At 43.2% G+C, this 18,977-nt stretch overlaps 1 protein-coding gene across 1 annotated transcript in view; it reads right to left on the reverse strand.

The window, feature by feature from the left end:
- Positions 1 to 9,389: 9,389 nt before the first annotated feature.
- LOC130868156 (leukocyte immunoglobulin-like receptor subfamily B member 1) overlaps positions 9,390 to 18,977 on the reverse strand; it is a 63,209-nt gene continuing 53,621 nt past the window's right edge. Inside the window, exons 12-19 of the mRNA XM_057760411.1 lie at positions 18,063 to 18,098; positions 16,811 to 17,095; positions 15,236 to 15,523; positions 10,284 to 10,385; positions 10,149 to 10,191; positions 9,911 to 9,948; positions 9,638 to 9,690; positions 9,390 to 9,554 (exon numbers count right to left, since the gene is read on the reverse strand). Of these exons, the coding sequence (XP_057616394.1) occupies positions 9,390 to 9,554; positions 9,638 to 9,690; positions 9,911 to 9,948; positions 10,149 to 10,191; positions 10,284 to 10,385; positions 15,236 to 15,523; positions 16,811 to 17,095; positions 18,063 to 18,098 (1,010 nt within the window). The remainder of the gene's footprint in view (positions 9,555 to 9,637; positions 9,691 to 9,910; positions 9,949 to 10,148; positions 10,192 to 10,283; positions 10,386 to 15,235; positions 15,524 to 16,810; positions 17,096 to 18,062; positions 18,099 to 18,977) is intronic.

Consider the following 18,977-nt stretch of genomic DNA (forward strand, 5'->3'; position numbering starts at 1 on the left):
TCCTAATTGAGAGTCATCAAGACAGGGCCATCTCCTCAGTAGAATGACTTGCACGTTAGCTCTTGAAGCCACCACTTATCTCCTCTCACCAGCTGTATGTCAGCCATCTGTCTGCCTGCGGGAACAAGATACATGTCCTAGACTCCCATAAAATTCCTAGTAGTCACTGTGGAAAGGCTGGTCCAAACTTCATTTGTCTGATTTCATACTGTCTGGTTTAAAGGACACTCCAATTCCCCAAATTCCAGAGGGCTGGGCAGTATGACTCTCATGGCCCAGCTTGAGCTATACTATAGAAGGTAGCTAGATAAAAGCCAGCATTCCTCAGGAACTTGTGAAACAGTTCCAGTCTTGCAAAAGGAGTCATCTCCCTTACCTCTGACAGAAGGGAGATAGGGCTCTCCATTGGTATACGACTATGGTTGCATATTAAAGCCCATGCTGGCCTCCAGACTCCTACAGTCAGTCCCTATTCACAAGTACCTAGTATACATTTCAAACACCCCACACTGGCATCCTGGACCCTCTCGCCTTTCCAGGCTTCCCTTCTCCTGTATAGCCATTTGTTCTCTATATAACAGTAAGATTTTTCCCCAGCCCCCACTATCTCTTGCTACCTCTGCCATCTTCTGCTATTCCCACTTCCATAACCCTTGCCATGTCCAGTCTGTTTCTTTTCCTCTCTACTCTGGATATTCTCTATATCTTGCTTATAACAAAAAACCTTCCCTCCTAATGGAGTGGCCATGTAGGTAGTTACTTTATTGTGCTCCCCAAATATATGTTCCTACTAAGATCATTATAACTCCAAAAGGTGAAAAATACCTCATTCCTGGAGGGTGGAGAGACTGCTTAACAGCTAAAAGCACAGCTCTTGCTGTTCTCCCAAAGAACCTCATCTTTCAGCATCCACAATGGGTTGCCTGTAACCCCAGCTCCAGAGAATCCAATGCCCTCTTCTGGAGTCTACCACCACTTACACTAATATGTGTAAACTCACATACAAACACATAATTAATTTTTTAAAATTATCCCATCCCTAATTGATGAGCTTTTGGCAGGTAATGGTTGCTGATGGAGGGAAAGTCATCTTTCTTCAGTGGTTTGACCACTGTAGGTTGTCCATGTTTTAGGGGATGGCCCTGCAACTGTCTGTGCATGGGCAGCACTAATTCGATTTAGGAGATTATAAAAAGAAGAGAGGAGAAGAAGTGGAAGAGGAGGAGGAGAGAAAGTGGCTGAAGACATGACCATGGTCAAGAGTACTTGCCGCTCTTCCAGCGGACCCAATTCACATCTAGACATCTACACTGGGATGTAGCTCTGTGGAATCTGACACCCTCCTATGGCCTCTGCAGGTACCCGCACACATGTGGCATGTACACACATAAATTAAAAATAAATCTTAAGAAGGGAAGAAAGAGAAAGGAGGAGCGTGAAGTTGGGAGGGCTGTGTGGTAGGGTTCTAGGAGAGGGGATAGATATGATCTAATATGTTATATTCGTGTATGAAATTACTACAGAATATGTGATAAAAAATGAAAACCAGCAAATACTGTGAGGATGTGGGGGTGTTGGAGCCTGTGTGCCTGCTGGAGAGAGTACAATGTGGTGCAAGCACTGTCGGGAAAGGTCTGCCTTGGCATCTGCTTCTTGTCAACACACGGCAGGGCCTAGAGCTGAAGCCATAACACTCTAACCATAGCACACCTTTGGTGGTGACCTTGCCATTTATACATCAAAAATGAGTCTTGTAAGATTTTTTTCTATTAATTTTTTGCAATGTTACAAACTGAACAAAGGCCTTTCATGGATTAGGTAAGTGCTCTAACCATTGAACCACAGCCTCATCCCTTACTGGTAGGTTTGAGGCAAGCTTGCTAATGTTGAGCTACATCTGAAGCATCTCTTTGTCAGATACTAAACAGGTACTCCACTCTACAACATACCCACATCATCAGACCCTCACTTGTGAATTCTAGACCAGTGTTCTACCACTGAGTTACAGCTACATCCTTCATTAGGGATTCTAGGCAAATGGTCTACCGCTGATCCATGCCCCCAGCCCCTCACGTGGGGGTTCTAGGGCAGAGGCTCTACCACTGAACCACACCCCCAGCCCTCACTGGGAGATTCTAGGGCAGGAGTTCTACCACTGAGCCATAACCCCAGCCCCTCACTGGGGGATTCTAGGCAGGAGTTCTACCACTGAACCATAACCCCAGCCCCTCACTGGGGGATTCTAGGCAGGAGTTCTACCACTGAGCCATAACCCCAGCCCCTCACTGGGGGATTCTAGGCAGGAGTTCTACCACTGAGCCATAACCCCAGCCCCTCACTGGGGGATTCTAGGCAGGTGTTCTTCCACTGACCCATGTCCCCACCCCTTACTGGGGGATTCTAGAACAGGAGCTCTATCACTGAGCCACACTCTGAGCCCTTCACTGGGAATTCTATGCAGATTGTCTACCACTGAATGACACCCTCAGCCCCTCACTGGGGGATTCTAGGCAGGTGCTCTACCACTGAATGACACCCTCAGGCCCTCACTGGGGGTTTCTAGGCAGGAACTCTACCACTGAGTCATACCTCCAGCCCCATATAAACTGCACAGTGGTGTAAAAATCATTCATCTGTCCTTTGGATGCTGGGAGTTTATCCTCTCCTTATACATCTGCAGGACATTTATTTACTTCTAACACAGTATTCGCTGCAACTTTACCAAGAAAAACCAGACAGATATCTAAATACCTATCCTGACCAGCAGGACACGAATGGGGGTTCCTGATAAACCTGGAAGAGAAGGAAATGGAGGGGACAAGAGATATGAGAAATGACAGCAAGTCTTGCTTTCTGATCAAGCTGCCCATTTTATTATTCCTCAGAAGCTGTTATATAGCAAACAGGCAAGGGGAGGCGAGGTAGGATGCTGGAATTTAGGTCTGGAGACATCCCTAGCTGATAAGGAAATACTGAGGTCTGTGACTATGAACTAACAAAGGAAATGCTAATTGCTTCTAAAGCCTGGGGCCTGCAGGTCTCACTAGGTTAATTTCCTAGGTCTGGAACTTGCTCTGCAAAGGTGAATATCTTACTTGTGAACTTAAGATGGCATAAACAAAATACAGGTCTCAAAATACAGGTCTTTGTTTCCGGCAAATACCTTTACTGTAAGCAACAATTGGCCATCACTCTATGTGCACCGTTAATGTACTTACATAAGACTGTCTTCAATATACAATCATATGAAAGTTGAAGGGAAACCATTTGGAGGAGGAATGGGGCCAGTAAGAGATGACTAGAGAAAGCAATGAAGGTAAATATGAGCAAAGTATATGATACATTTGTATATAAAGATATCAAGAAATTCATTGTGTTGTAATGTAATTTTTAAAGTAAAAAAAAAATGAGCTATATCACATCCCTTCCTCCAAAGGCTCAGAAACCATCATAGAAGAGGGACAGAAAGTTTATAAGAGCCAGAGGTGGTGGATTACCACAAAGAATTGTTCTAACTATACAAAGTAAGGGTACATGCTATACTATTGTGTGATCACCAGTGCAGTAGATCTGTCAAAATGTGAATAATACACTGAGTCACCAAATTACAATGACTAATTTCAACAGTCAATAGGGATGTCTCAGCTCTATTATAATCTTATAGGACCACCATTGCATGTACAACCCGTGGTTGAAATGGTTGAATGAAATGGCACACCAGTATGCTAAACACAGCTTATGTACCCAGGAGAGAATTACCTCCTGGTAATCCGAACTGTTAAGTCTACTTCATTTAAGAAGTTAAATGTTAAATTTCATTTAAGAACTGATACACGCTGGAGGCTGACCAGATGATTCAGTAGGTAAAAGTGTTTGCTGCCAAGCCAGGTGACCTGCATCCAATCCCTAGCTCAGTGGGTAAGGGCATTTGTCATGCAAACCCAAGGACCTGGGTTTGATCTGCAGAACCAATTTAAAGTTGGACAAAAAGAACCAATTCCATCAAGTTTCCCTTTGACCTCCACATATGTCCATACACACATATACCCTATTATTATTATTTATTGTTGTTATCATTATTGTTGAAATAAATAGTAACACACAAGCTTCTTCTCTTCCAGCAGAATGAGGGTCCCTGTACCTCCCCCATACACCCCAGGGCCATCCAGCCTTCTAAGGTCTGCCAATCTGAGGGCACATCAGTCTGTGAACTTGTCCGTAGACTGCATGATCTAAACCTAACTTTACTGGAAGTCTAAAATTGAGGGTTAGTTCCTTCAAAGAAGACTATTTTCTTCTGAGTCTATCTTCCCCTTTTCTAATACCACCAACCCCAGATACTGGAAATTCCTGGCACTTCTTTGTTTATGGATGTGTTGATCCAGTATTTGTCTTCATTGTAAAATGGTGGCATTTGTGTGTGTGTGTGTGCGTGTGCCAAATATAGTATTTGTGTTGTGTGGTATTGGTGCATATATATGTGTGTGCTTGATGTGTAGGCTAAGTATATATGTTCTTTGTGGTGTGTGTATATACTTTCTGTGTTTGCTATGTGGTATTTGTGTTTTATATGTAGAGTGTGTGTGTGTGTGTGTGCACTGTTAGGAGTGTGTGTATTTGCTGTACATGCTCTATATCCAAACTTCTTCTTTTCATGAGATAACCAGTTATTTCAGATTAGGCTTCCACAATATTCCACTAGCACTTCATTTTAACTATATTAGTTACACCTTCACAACCTATTTCTAAATAAGTTCACATTCTAAACCACCAAAGGTTAGGATTTCAACATACAAATGTGAGAATATCATGAAATCCCACATAGTTGTTATGAAATAATATCACATTGTTTCTACAACTTTAGAATTTTGCTGTTGAGCAGGACCCAAAGAGGGATACATGGATTTCCATGGGAAGGGGAAATAGAAGAGATCTTCCTGGGTAATCTGGGGACAAGGCTGGAGGGAAACAGATCTGGGAACTTGAGGAAGAGGGTTGAGTGAGCTGGGCACAGGAAATGGGTTGGGGCGGGACAGAGGGGTATTGTACCAAAGGGAACATCTTGACGGGGGCGCATTTCAGGGTTAGGAAGAAACCCGGCACCAGGGAAACCCCCAGGAATCCACAAGGATGACCCCAGCTAAGACTCTACTGTAATCAGATTGATGACTACCCTGATTGTCATCAGAGATACTCTATCCAGTAACAGATGGAAGCAGATGCAGAGATCCACAGACAAGAACTGGGCTGATCCCCAGAAATACTCCTGAAGAAATGAGTGATTGTATGAGTCAGGGAGGTCATGAAGAGGACAACCCACAGAGACAGCTGGCCTGAGCTCATGGGAGCTCAAGGACTCTAGACTAATAGTCAGCGAGCCTGCATGGGGCCAACCTAGGCCCTCTGCATGTGTGTGGCAGTTGTGCAGCTTGGTCTCTTTGTAAGGCTCCTAGCAGTGAGATCAGGACCTGTCCCTGGCACTTAGCTGCTTTGGGGAACAAAATGCTGGATTACCTCACCCAGGCTTGACACAAAAGGAGGAACTTGGTCCTGTCTCACCTTGATATGCCATGCTTTGTTCAAGCCCATGGGAGGCCTTCCCCTTTCTGGATGGAGACAGAGGAGGAGTGGAGTGGATGATGAGGGGTATATGGGAAGCAGTGGAGGGGGGAAGGAACTGCAGTCAGTATGTAAAATAAATGAAAAAAAATGTTATGTAAATAAAATTTTTAAAAGAATTTTGCTGTTGTTATTGTTGTTGCTGCTGCTGTTGATAATGGTGGTGTTATGACATGGGGTCTCATGTACCGCAGGCTGACCTAAAACATGTAGCCAACAGTGACCTCAAGTTCCTGATTCTCCTGCCTCCACCTCCCAAGTGCTGGTATTACACCTACGTGCCACCACACCCAGTTCTACAATTTTCACTTCTCCAATTCCCAACGGTGCTGAACATTACCCTAATGCGGTCATATGAGCTTGCATTTTTCTCCTCTCTTAACGGACAATTTACAAGATACATGCTCCCTGTGAGGCTAAAAGATTCAGAAGCAGAGTCTAAGATACACCTCCACGTGCCAATCATCTCTCCCTCCCCAGAAATGGCCGCACTATTTCCCCACTATCCCCAGTTTGCATCCACTGTGCTCTTGGTTTCTCCTAATTCTTCTACCCCTCCCAAAACTAGCTCACCACAGCTCACTACCCCTGCGTCCATCTTTCTTCTCAGCCTCTTTTTCATTTTTTTTCTCCTTGGTAACTCTCTAAATATTTTTTTTTATTATTCACACATGCATCTGATGTGATTGGATCAAATCTACGTCCCCGTTCCTCCCTTATAACTTCTCCCCCATTTCCCCTCCTTTCCCCTACCCCATTTCCCCTCCTTTCCCCTTTCTTCATATTTTTATAGGCAAGATCTTACTCAAGAGTCAGTCCTTTCCTACCATGTAGATCTCAGGGATCAAACCCAGGTCTTCAGGCTTAACAGCAAGCACCTCTACCCAGGGAGTCATCTGACCAGACCTGGAAGCTCACTACTGACCTGAAACTCACTGTGTGCACAGTCTGGCCTTGATCTTGAGGTAATCCTCTTAACTCAAGTGACAGCTGAGACTGCAGATGTGAGTCATTGACATGAGCCATGACAGACAATTCTTGACAACCACACTAACAAAGCCAATTCAAAGTGTGTGAGTCCTTTTGTTAACCAGCAGCCAAGATCAGGGCTCATCCCTCAGAGTCTATTGATGTCAAAGTTCAGGGGTACAGTATTTTTAAAGACAAAAATCACAATTATATCAGTGTTTGAGGAGGGTCTGCGCAACATCTATGAGGTATTTTTTTTTTTTTGGTTTTGGTTTTTTGTTTTGTTTTGTTTTTATTGTGCTATACATTTTTTTCTCTGCTCCCCTTCCTTCCTCCCCTCTCCCCTTCTATCCTCTCCGGTGACCCCCCCCCCAGGCTCCCAATTTACTGAGGGAAACATCTATGTTTTTGCAGAGAGTTTTTGGTGTTTTCCAGATACCATATGAAAATTATTTCTGATTTACACTTCCTTTTAGTTATTTTAGTTTTGTGTTTTAGCATAAACAAACACCAGTTAGCCCATCTGGCCCAGGGCCAGAGTCACGAACAGTCCCAAAATCATCACCAAAGTGGATGTGGCTTTGTTTGGGTATGAGAGTGAAGACTAATGAGTGGCTAGGCGGACACAAAATAGAATAAGGACAAGGTGGCATCAACTTAGCCATTTCATCACCATGCCTACTTCCTACCTTCTTTTGTCAACATTTATTGAAAACATTATCTTCTTACAATTTTTATTCTTTAAAAACTTCGTATATGAATATGATGAAGTCCTGATGTAAATATGTATTGTTGGCATGGAGACACCCATGTCAAGGACCCCAATGCCTCCAAATCACGAAAATGGCAAAGCCTTCACCAGGTAAGGCCCAGAGGGATAGCAAAGCCTTCCTCTGGTCCAAGTAAGACTGTTTACAAATTATTTGACCAGCAGCGTGGGCAAAAGCTAGCAGCTCAGCTTCCTCTTCCATGATGACTAGTATTTCTCCCTTATAGAGATCTCCCACTGAAACTAGTTAGCCCCTTCTTGTGCTGTACATAATAACCATAAGTAGTGAGTGCACTCTATCGTTACTGCGGTGAGAGAGTGGACCAGTTGTAGACATGGAAACACAAGAGGATAATGGTGAGGAAGTATGAACAAAGTACAATGGTATATACGTATGAAAATGTCATAATAAAGCAGATTATTTTATATGCTAACTAAAAGCTTAGTAATGAAAAATAAAATGGACAAAAATCTTGACTTTATTTGTCTTCAAGAAGATGTAAAATTCCCAGCAAATGTACAGAACGGTGTTTGGTACCACTAACCATCTTATAAATACTAACCAAAGTCACCATGAGATATCACCTCACACGTATTAGGATGTCTATCACCAAAGAGAAGAGGTGACAAATGGTTGACAAGGGTGTGAAGAATAGGAAATCTTTGTACACTGTTGAAGGGAATTTAGATTGGTGCAGCCTTTGGGGGAAGCAGTATAAGGGTTCTTAAATAAATTTGAAAAGACCTGTCTACTGTGTTACACAACTCACCTCTTCTATGTGCACAAGTAAAATAATATCACCACCTCATAAAGATTCTTGAACTCCCATGCTTGCTTCAGTATTATTCACTGTGCCAAGTGATGGCAAGAGTTCTCTTTAATCTTTCCTTCTCCCTGGTGCCTGTAGGTCTTCTTAAGTAAACCTGAGTGCTTTTACCCACCTGGAAACCAAAAGTTTCATTGAAAATGCTCTAGTGGGTGACTGCCTCCTCCTCACCTCCTCTATTAGTTACTTTTCTGGTGGCTGTGATAAAATGGAGTTGAAGAAGTGAGGGTGTCCTAGTTACTTTTTCTGTCTTGGTGATAAAAAGACATTGACAAAAAGCAACTTGGGGGTGAGTCCAAGGTTACATTTTGGTGAAGAAGTCATGTCAGCAGGAGCCTGAGGTACCTAACATATTGCATCTACAATCAAAAAGAAGAAAGTGATAAACACTTGTGTTCAAATTACTATTTCCGTTTTTTTATATAGTCCAGAATCCCAACCCAGATAATGCAGTGGGCAGGTTATCCACCCTCAGTTAACCTAATCAAAATAATCACTCACATGCATGTGAAGAGGTCTGTCTCCCAGGAAGCTCTATCTCCTCAAACTGACAATTGAGAGCAATCATTACCAAAGATTTATTTTGACTTAGTTTGAAGGTGTAATCCATCATGGGTGTGAGGATACAGTGAATGAAAATGCCTCTAGGTATAGTGGCAGGAGCATGACACAGCTGTAATTCTGCATCCATAGTCAGGGAGCAGAGAGAGATCAGTCAGTGAGTGGTGATGTTGCACTTAGGTTCTCCTTTCTATTCATTCTAAGACCTGGCCCATAAAGCAATATCGCCTATATTCATAATATGTCTTTCCACTTCAGGTAAACATCTCTGGAACAGTTCTAAAAGACACACTTACAGGTATGTCTCCCAGGTGATTCTAAAACCCATCAACTTGACAGCCAAGATTAAGGATCTCACTGTTGAGGTGTTCTGCGACACTAAACACCAGGGGTCCAGACTGTACAGCTTGCCTCTTTCATTAGATGATGGAAACCATGTCTTACTCAGTGAACAGGTACACCAGTGAGTGAGCAAATCACAAGGAATCAGAAGTTTGCTGAGCACTGTTTACAAGCTTCAGAGTTCCTTCGCAATTAAGCTTCTCCATGCTTGAGTCCATTGATACTCTGCTAACGGCTTGAGTTAAAAAACATGAGAAGCATCATTCATGGAGCCACTCTCTGCTGAAGAAACACCTGCACACCTAGCTCTGACTCTCCTGTTGGGATAACGTGAGGCTGGCATACACACAGGTCTGTGTAGATGTGTCCTGAATGGTACTGGAGGGAAGTGGTTTCATGTTCTCTGTCAAGACCTCTTGGCACAGATGGGCGTAAGTCACCTCCTGTGTGCCTTCTGCTGCAGACACCTGCCATTGTGAGATACAAACTATGAAGACAATCCCCAGGTAAGATTCTGAAGAAGGAGAGCAGGGCAGTGGGGAGGGCTCACCTGTGTGTCCACCTTCCTACAGTCCTCAGGCAGAATGCCCTCCAAGTCACCGTCTGGAAGGAAAGGTGAGAAGGTGTGCCTGTGTCACAGGAGCCCTTAAACAATACCATTTTATTTTTTATACTTCACAGATGACCAAGAAAACCTGAGGGTAAGACAGCAACATCACACAGTGAGGAGCCCTCCCACCTCTTCTGCTCTTCCCTGGAGGCCTCCTAACCCCACAAGCATCCTAAGACCACACGCAACCCTTTTCACAGCGAGGCTCCTTACATTTATGTTTTTCCTCCATGTCCATGGCTGGGCTGGCCCTGAGTAAAAAGAAGTGGAAACATTAAAGTGTGCCTGAAAAATGACACATAAATAGAACTCTTAGGAGCTGGAAGTATAGCTCAATGATAGAGTGTTTGTTGAATATGTAGTGGTCATGGCTTCAATCCCCAGTACTCAGAAAAAAAAAACATATGAAGATGCAGGGATGTATTTACTGAGAGAGTCCAAATTTACCCACCTCTTATATTTCACTTGCCTCCTGTTCTCACCATTAGTGGCCCCTACAGAAAGACAAAGATCAATCTTAGAATCCACCATGCCCCATACACCCCTCCCAGATTAACCCACCCACACACTGACTCCTGGGACATACTGTGTTTGGCACAAAGCCAGTAGAGGCAAATGAAGAGGAGGAGGAAGAGGAGGAAGCAGACAGCAGCAATTGAGGCCCAAACCACAATGTGACTGGATGGAGCTGGAATTATAAAACAGTAGTGGTCTGTTATTAAATATCAGTTACATTAATTCACTCATTCAATCAAACATTTATTGAGTGACTACCTTATACTAAACACAGAAATAGGCATTTAGGAAGCCTACACACAAAAAAATAATAATAATTAAAGTAATCAATCCATGTCTTATTGATCACATAGGTGGTGTCTCTTGTGAGTCTTTTAAACACAGGGTCTTACTTTGTAGCCCAGGATGATTTCACACTTGAGACCTTCATGCCTTCAGCTCCCAAAAGCTGGGATCATAGGCATGTACCTGCATACCCAACTGATGAGACAAATTAAATACAATACCAAAGAAAATTCATTTGGGGAGATGGTCCATACCCAGCCCTCTGAAGTTAAGAGAACCCTTCCCAGATAGTCTATGAAGAACATACATTAATCCTGACCTGAGTGAACCACATACAGAAGGGACAATCAGGAGGTGGCAGGGGAGGGTGTTTTCTAATAAAAATTGGAGATAAAAAGTGACATACAAGAGTCAGAAACTGAAAAGCATTGCAAGCTACAAAGGTGAACGTAAATGAAACTGCACCTACAAAGTGATTGGTGTAGGGTATGTCTTGTTTTGTTTTAAAGAAACAGAGCCTCTTAACAAATGCTGGAAAGATCTAAGTCAACACGGCAGAGACTTGTGCATCTGTGTGCACTATTGCACTGTTCACAGCAGCCAGGACATTGAACCAGACCAGCTTAGATGTCCATCCACAGATGAACGAATAAAGATAATGTAGTGCATAGCCAGAGTGGAACTTTATGCAACTGGAGAGAAAAATGAAATCATGGCACACATAAGAAAATGGATGAAACTGAAAACCATTATATTACAACAAGTAAGCCAAACTCAGGGAGATAATAACACAGGATTTCACTCTTATATGAAACTTCCATTTAAAATGTGTGTGTATGAGTGTGTGTGTGTGTGTTGAAATTAAGAAGGGGATCGTGAGAAAAGGAGAACTCAAGAGAGATAGGAAATTGAAAGTGTAATGAAATTATGAAATAAGGAAGCAGCAGTAGAGACTGTCTTGGGGGAGAAAAAGCAGCAGTAATAATAACGCATATGGCCTTAAACAGAGATCTGAGTGCAGGGATTAAAGGTGTGTATGCACCATCACTTGTCCTGATACTTTAATTTAAAGTTAATTGAGCCAGTCAGTGGTGGTGCATGCCTTTAATGCCAGCAATTCAGAGGCAGAGGCAGGTAGATCACTATGAGTTCGAGGCCAGGCTGGTCTGTAGAGTGAGCTCCAGGACAGTCATAGTTACACAAAGAAAACTGTTTTGAAAAACCAAAATAAATATCATTTGGTGAAAAAGAAAAAGACAAAAGGCTAGTGAGATGGCTCAGTGGATAAACATACTTGCTTTGTAAACATGAGGATCTCAGTTCAAATCTCCAACCCCCACATACACACAAGCACACATAGAAACATAGTTATACATGCTTGTAACTCAATACTGGAGAGTAGAAACAACAGAATCTCAAGAGTTGAGTGGTCCAATCAAGCACTGGGCAGAGCTCTGGGAGTCTTGCTACAGAAAGGGAGGAGGGATTCTATGAGTCAAGTGGGGGATGGGATATCATGATCATGAGGAGGGAACTCACACAGACAGCTAACCTGAATGTATGGGAGTTCATGGACTCTGGACCAGCAGTCAGCAAGCCTGCATGGGACCAACCTAGACCCTCTGCATGTGTGCGACAGTTATGTACCTTGGTTTCTTTGTAAGGCTCCTAGCATTGACATCAGGACCTTTCCTGGTACTTAGTTGGCTTTTCAGAATCTGTTCCCCATGCTGGATTACTGCCCCCAGCCTTGATACAGGGGGTCAGGAGGAGGAGCTTGGTCCTGCCTCAACTTGATATGCCATACTTTGTTCAAGTCCATGTGAGGCCTGTCCTTTTCTAAATGGAGATGCAGGAGGAGTGGATAGGGAGAGGGTTAGGTGGAGGCAGGGGCTGTGGAGACAGGAAGAGAGTAAGGAGGGGAAACTGTAGTCAGTAAGTAAAATAAATGAAAAAAAAAGATAATTAAAAAGAAAGAGTTCAGCAGTCAGCCAGCCTGACCAAAAGAGCAAGGAGCAAGTCTGGTGATGGATCCTATCTCAAAGAAATGACGTAGAGGGTAGAGGAAGACAGCTGACACCTTGCTCTGGCTTCCGTGTGTGCATACCCACAGCCTCATGTACATGCACCACACACTGCTCACAAATAAAAGAGAGAGAGAAACGCAAAAGTAGACACCAACTACAGTGAAGAAATGAAGTAGTTGGCAGCAGAGAAGGGACAACAGAGAGGGCAGAGAGGGGTAACAATGAGACAAAGTTTAGTGGTACGTGTGTAAAGATGGTGTTGGTGATGTTAATTAACAACTTGACAGGATCTACCCGGGAGACGAGCTTCTGGGCTTGTCCTTGAGGGGTAGCTTGGATTCAGCTAGTTTCTGGCCAGGCCTGTGAAAGTCCATACTGATTAGACTAACTGAGGAGGGAGCAGCCACCCTAAAACTGAGAAGCACCATTTCCAGGGCTTTGGTCACTGCATTTAAAAAGGAGAAAGGTAGCTGAGCTGAAGCAGTCATCGCTCTCTGCTCCTTGCTTCCTGTTGATGCAATGTGACCAACCGCCTCAAGTTCCTTCCACCACGCCTTCCCCACCATGATGAATGTACTTCAAGCAGCTCAAATTGCCCAGTAAGTAAACTGTGACTTCCTGAAGCTGTTTTTCTTGCATGTTTCATTGTAACAATGAAAATGGGTAGCTAGAGCAGCAGTATATACACAGAATGGGGATTTACTCAATAGAAAGATGAATTAACTGATTCAGTGTGCCAGAACATGGATGAAAACGGGGTCCTCATAGTGAGCAAAATATTTCAGATTCAAATAATATATGTTGTATCACCTATGTGGAATGTAGATAGACAGACAGACAGATAGATGTGTGTATGTATGTGTATACATCTATATAGTACACATATTCATGACATAAAAGTAGAAAAGAGACTAGGTGAGAACAGAAGACTAGTGGGAATATCAGACAAAAGAGAAATAGAGGTGAATATGGTCACAGTGTAGGAAATACCTGAAGAAAATATCATTGTGAGCTGATCACTTTGTGTAATGGATAGAAATGTATTCAAAAATGTTTAATGTGAATTTTCTGTGGAATGAATAGATAAAATATTGGGTAGAAAGAAGAAAATAAGGTGACTGGGTGAAAGGTGACTTTGGTGTGACAAAGATGACATAAAAAGAAGGAACAGGATTTGAAGAATGTTTTCAGGACACAAAAGATGGTTTAACGATGAGCCATGTGATAACTGACAGCAAAAGAAGATCCCTAAAGAATTACTCTTCAAAAGAAACAGATAGACTCTCTGCCACACAAGGACAAATGTCAGGGGGGTGAATGGATGCTTTCCAATTCGTGGCTCTGTTGAGATGTATGCTAAGTGTCTACAAAAGATAAATCTCAAATATCCCATTGGATATATATTTCTGAAGATCATAGATGATTTCGTGGTTGCAGCAGTAAAATTAAACTTCATCAGCAAATACTGAACGAAAGTAGATGTCTAAGAATGCGCAGACCCCAACAAGACCACTGTACACCACCTGCTTGAGGCTACATGGCTTTTTGCAACTCCACCTTCCTTTATCTCCGCATTCAGTTTAGTTCCCCCCTCCCCCCACCTAGTTCTACGCTGCACTATCACAGTCCAAGGCAGCTTCTTTATTCATTAACCAATAAAAGCAACAGAAGAATATACAGAAGAATTCCCCCACACCAGTCCCTCGTCAAGGTAACTTCCTTATGCAAAAGATGAAGACCAAAAAAATTACATTACATATACCATTACAAATACAACAAACCAAAATGCAGAGTTGTGGAGCACAGTCACAATAGATACATCTACAAAACAACTCATGCATTGTGAAAGAGGGGGAGGAAAGATTGTAGGAGCCAATGGATCAGGGAGTTTGTTGTGAGATTGTGTCTCCTACTAATTCCAAAAGCAATAGTATAAAGTTTCACCAACATGGCAACCTAAACATGAGCTGGACAAGACACAAAATAGACATGCCATAGTGGATGGAGAAAGCCCATGAGGCCTAACTCTACATAAATGACTATAAGGAACTAGGGATGCTGAGAGTGGGGGAATAGTCTTCCCCAGGGAAGAGAACATGAATTGGTTATTCAATACGAATGCTCAGCTCTACAAACATACATATAATCACATTATACAGACTAAGCAGGTTATATTAAAAGTATATTCTTGTACATGCATATACATGGATGTGTATATGATTAATGAAAAAATAAGCCATGGATTTGAAAAAGAACAGGGAGGGGTACATGGGAGGGTTTAAGGTAAAAGGAAAGGAGGGGGAAAATGATGTATTATAACCAAAAAGGCAAAAGAAAAAACAAGGTGATCTCTTGAAATCAAAAAACTGTCATCAATGGAGAAACAAGCAGATACTCTTTCAATTTTTCTGTCACCATCGGCTAGTAATGTACTTGTCACACATATAACTCAGAATGGAACTTTCTGAAAGATCATTCTCATTATGGATAGGTGAGGATGTCTATTCCCCAGATGAATATGTCCCCAAAATAATATAATTAACACATAATGCTCAGCGCCCATAACACAAATAGAGCAATCTTGGTCAGAAGAGCAGTGAAGTGTGCAGCATGTGACACACAGGAGACATAAAGTGGAATTGATATATCCCACATGGAATCCCTTGAGACCTCCTGTCAAAGACAAGAAACAAGAACCAGACATACTTACGTGGAATTGAAAACTCAAGTGGATCACTAGGCAGTGACCACAAGTAGGAGCTGTGTTTGTGAGAGCCAAAGCATCTGTAGGTCCTCTTGTTCCCAGGGCTCACAGGGGAGATGAGAAATGTGCTGTGGTCCTGACGTGAGCAGCTCTGAGGAAAGGAGGCACTTCCACCTCTGCAGAGGATGAAGATGCCAAAGGAAGGACGTGTGTGACAGAGGAGAGTCACATTTCTTTCTGAGATTCCCTGAGGTCCTGAATCAGCAGTAAGGAATGGCTTCTCATTGTAAACACCTGGAAGTGAAAAGATTCTATTAGCTGGTCTTTGTGACATGGGCCTTTAATCCTAGTACTCAGGAGGCAGAGTCAGGTAGATCTTTTTGAGTTTAAAAACAACCTGCTTGACTCCAGCTAAGGCTCCTAGTAATAGTGGAAAAGGGTGCCTGAACTGGCCATCTACTGTAATCAGATTGGTGACTACCCTAATTGTCATCAGAGAGCCTTCATCCAGTAAGTGATGGAAGCAGATGCAGGAGAATGGGGGGAGCTTACGGGAATGGGATGGTTGGGATAAAGGAAGGGTAGATATGGGAGCAGGGAAGTATATATTCTAATTAAGGGAGCCATCTTAGGGTTGGCAAGAGACTTGACTCTAGAGGGGCTCCCCCGTGTGCAGGGAGATGTCCCAAGTTAGTTCCTTGGGCAACTGAGGAGAGGGAACCTGAAATGGCCCGATCCTATAGCCATACTAATGAATATCTTGCATATCACCATAGAACCTTCATCTGACGATGGATGGAGATAGAGACAGAGACCCACATTGAAGCACGGGACTGAGTTCCCAAGGTCCAAATGAGGAGCAGAAGGAGGAAGAACATGAGCAAGGAAGTCAGGACCACGAGGGGTGCACCCACCCACTTTGAAGGTGGGGCTGATCTATTGGGAGCTCACCAAGGCCAGCTGGACTGTGACTGAAAAAGCATGGGATAAAACCGGACTCTCTGAACATGGCGGTCAATGAGGGCTGCGGAGAAGCCAAGGACAATATCACTGGGTTTTGATCCTACTGCAGGAACTGGCTTTGTGGGAGCTTAGCCTGTTTGGATGCTCGCCTTCCTGGACCTGGGACCTGGATGGAGGGGGGAGGACCTTGGATTTTCCACAGGGCAGGGAACCCTGACTGCTCTTCAGACTGAAGAGTGAGGAGGAAAGGAGTGGGGGGAGGGGGAGAGGAGTGGGAGGAGGGGGCGGGAAATGGGAGGCTGGGAGGAGGCAGAAATTTTTTTTCAATAAAAAATTAAAAAAAAAAGATTATGCTTGGTTACACAGTAAGTTCAAGGACAGTCTGAAATATGTGAGAACTTGTCTCAAGAAAAACTGAAAATCAAGTTTTCAGGAAAATCATGTTGTCAAGAAAAATAGAAATTAAAAAGAAAATGAGGAGAGGAGAGAAGAGGAGAGGGAAGAGATCACTATATTGGAGCAGAGACGCAAAGCAGGGCCTGGGATGGGGCATATGTGGCTAGTTAGGTTGGATCAGAGACTGAGCCTGAAGGACAGTGTTCTTGGAGAGTTACTCACCTGTCACCACCAGCTCCAGATTGTCACTACTTCGTGACCATTCACCTCTCCTAAAGTATTCACAGCAATAAACCCCAGCATTGCTGTGTGTTATATTCTTCAGACTGAATTCAAACACCTCCTGGGCTCCCTGCGGGGTAACATCATGCCCCTCAACAACGGGTGCAAGACGGGTTAGACGCACACTGGTCACTCCTGGAGGGATCCTGCAGAAGATGGTCACATCACTGCCTTTGGAAACCACAGCTCCTGGAACAGCCCAGATGGAAGGCTGGGGTGGTGGCCCTGGAGAGACACAGGAAAAAGTGCTAATAAACCGATATCAGGAGAGCCACATAGCCAAAGGAGCTACAAAGTAGCTCCCACAACTATTGTAATCAAGAAAATGCCCCACCAACAAACCCACAGGCCAGTGTTATGGGGACAATTCCTCAGTTGAAATTACTTCTTGCCAGAGGACTCTAGCTTGTGTCCTGTTGAAAGAAAACTAAACAGGGAGAAGTGTCGTCATTTTCAGAACTGAGCTTCTGGCTTAGTTCCAAAGGACTAATCATCTTTACTGTTCCCAAACAATGTCAGAATAACCCTCATACCTTAATGCTATGAGTGGCTTCTCTACTTGTGTCCTATCAGCCCAGGAATGAACCCTGTGGGCTGCCATTCTTATCACCAAATCGTTCCATTTCTAAGTTATTCAACAGCAAATTCATTCAAATTGCTGACCTGTGTCTGACTTTGTCTCTTGTGTCCATGAAAAACCCAAACACTATTCTCATGTCCAATGTCACACAAAGCCTGGGAGCCTCTGAAAATAAATGAATCCCATCTATGCAACACACACACTAGACAGTATTTTATTCACCTCTGTCTCGTGGATGACAAGCCTTAGCAAGGGAAGAATCAGTAAGAGAGCAAGGCAAAGCCCAAGTGAGAACAGACAAGAGGAAAGGAAAACAAATTCAAAATCAAATATCTATATCCTCAGGAGGACACATGTGTGCAGGTGGCCCCTCCTCTGTGCCATTTATTCAATATCCTTCTGAGACACATATCATGCAGGCTTTACTGGAGCACAGTCTAGAATCCCCACCCCAGAGATGGCTACAGTAGTAAGTTCTGATCATTAAGTAAGTGTGCCAGTGGCTGCCAGTGAAAAATCCCATCTCAGGATCTGCACAAGATGCTTCAAGCTCCTCCCATGCTACTCCCAGCCAACTTAGTTCCCCAGGGCAAAAACAGAGAACAGACTCACCATACTGTGCCCAGGTCTTCTGCACCATTAAAAACACTGAAAGTAGAGCAAAAGACTGATGAGGGAAATCTGTCCTGTTATAAACTGACCCAGATCCCAGAGCTCAGACCAAAAGACCAGGTTCCAGTGGACAGGCTGAAGTCAAAGAAGACTCCTCTGCAACCATCAGACCAGGTCTTCATAAAGGAAGAGTTCAATCAGAGGAGCCCAGGTTATAAAACTGTGCCACGAACCGGCTCAGAGGAGCCACTCAGATCGTGGGAGAAGCAGGGTCCTGCTAACAGGAAGGCACAAGTTCGGGGAATGACAGACAGACACAACACACAAGAGAGTGGTTGGAATCTGCTGCGATTTTACTGAATTCACATTTTCATTATATAGTATTCAAACAAAGAACAAATCAGAAGGTCATGTGTCATTGGTTGGCACAATATGAAAGCTTCTTTTAGTCACATCAGCGATATTTAAGAAAAGTATATTATCAGGAACAGGTGTTAGACATAAAGCATCCTTAGAAGAGGAAATCTTGTCCTTGGGAATGTAAACCTCAGGCAAGTGGTTTCATCTTATGAATAGAAAGTTTCTGTCTCATTATCACTATCATGGCCCTTCCTCTTCCTAACCCTTTACTTCATCTAGTGACCAAATATACTTTTTAGTACCTTCTTATGCAGCAGACACTATGGGGGTTGGGATCTAGCAAGCCTGTCCATAAAGTTCAAAGTATAATATAACAGTCTTTATCCATCAACATTAACCCACCTATTCCCTTGCTCATCATACACCCTGTGTATGACAAAGGTTCTGCTGTAGTCTTATACATTCCCATACTGTGCTTCCCTATCTCAAAGCTGTTTCTGAAGAGAATGATCCTTGTCTTGTATATATAAAGACTATCATTATTATGAAAGAGAT

This window comes from Chionomys nivalis, chromosome 2 (genome assembly GCF_950005125.1).
Source record: "Chionomys nivalis chromosome 2, mChiNiv1.1, whole genome shotgun sequence".
Taxonomy (NCBI): domain Eukaryota; kingdom Metazoa; phylum Chordata; class Mammalia; order Rodentia; family Cricetidae; genus Chionomys; species Chionomys nivalis.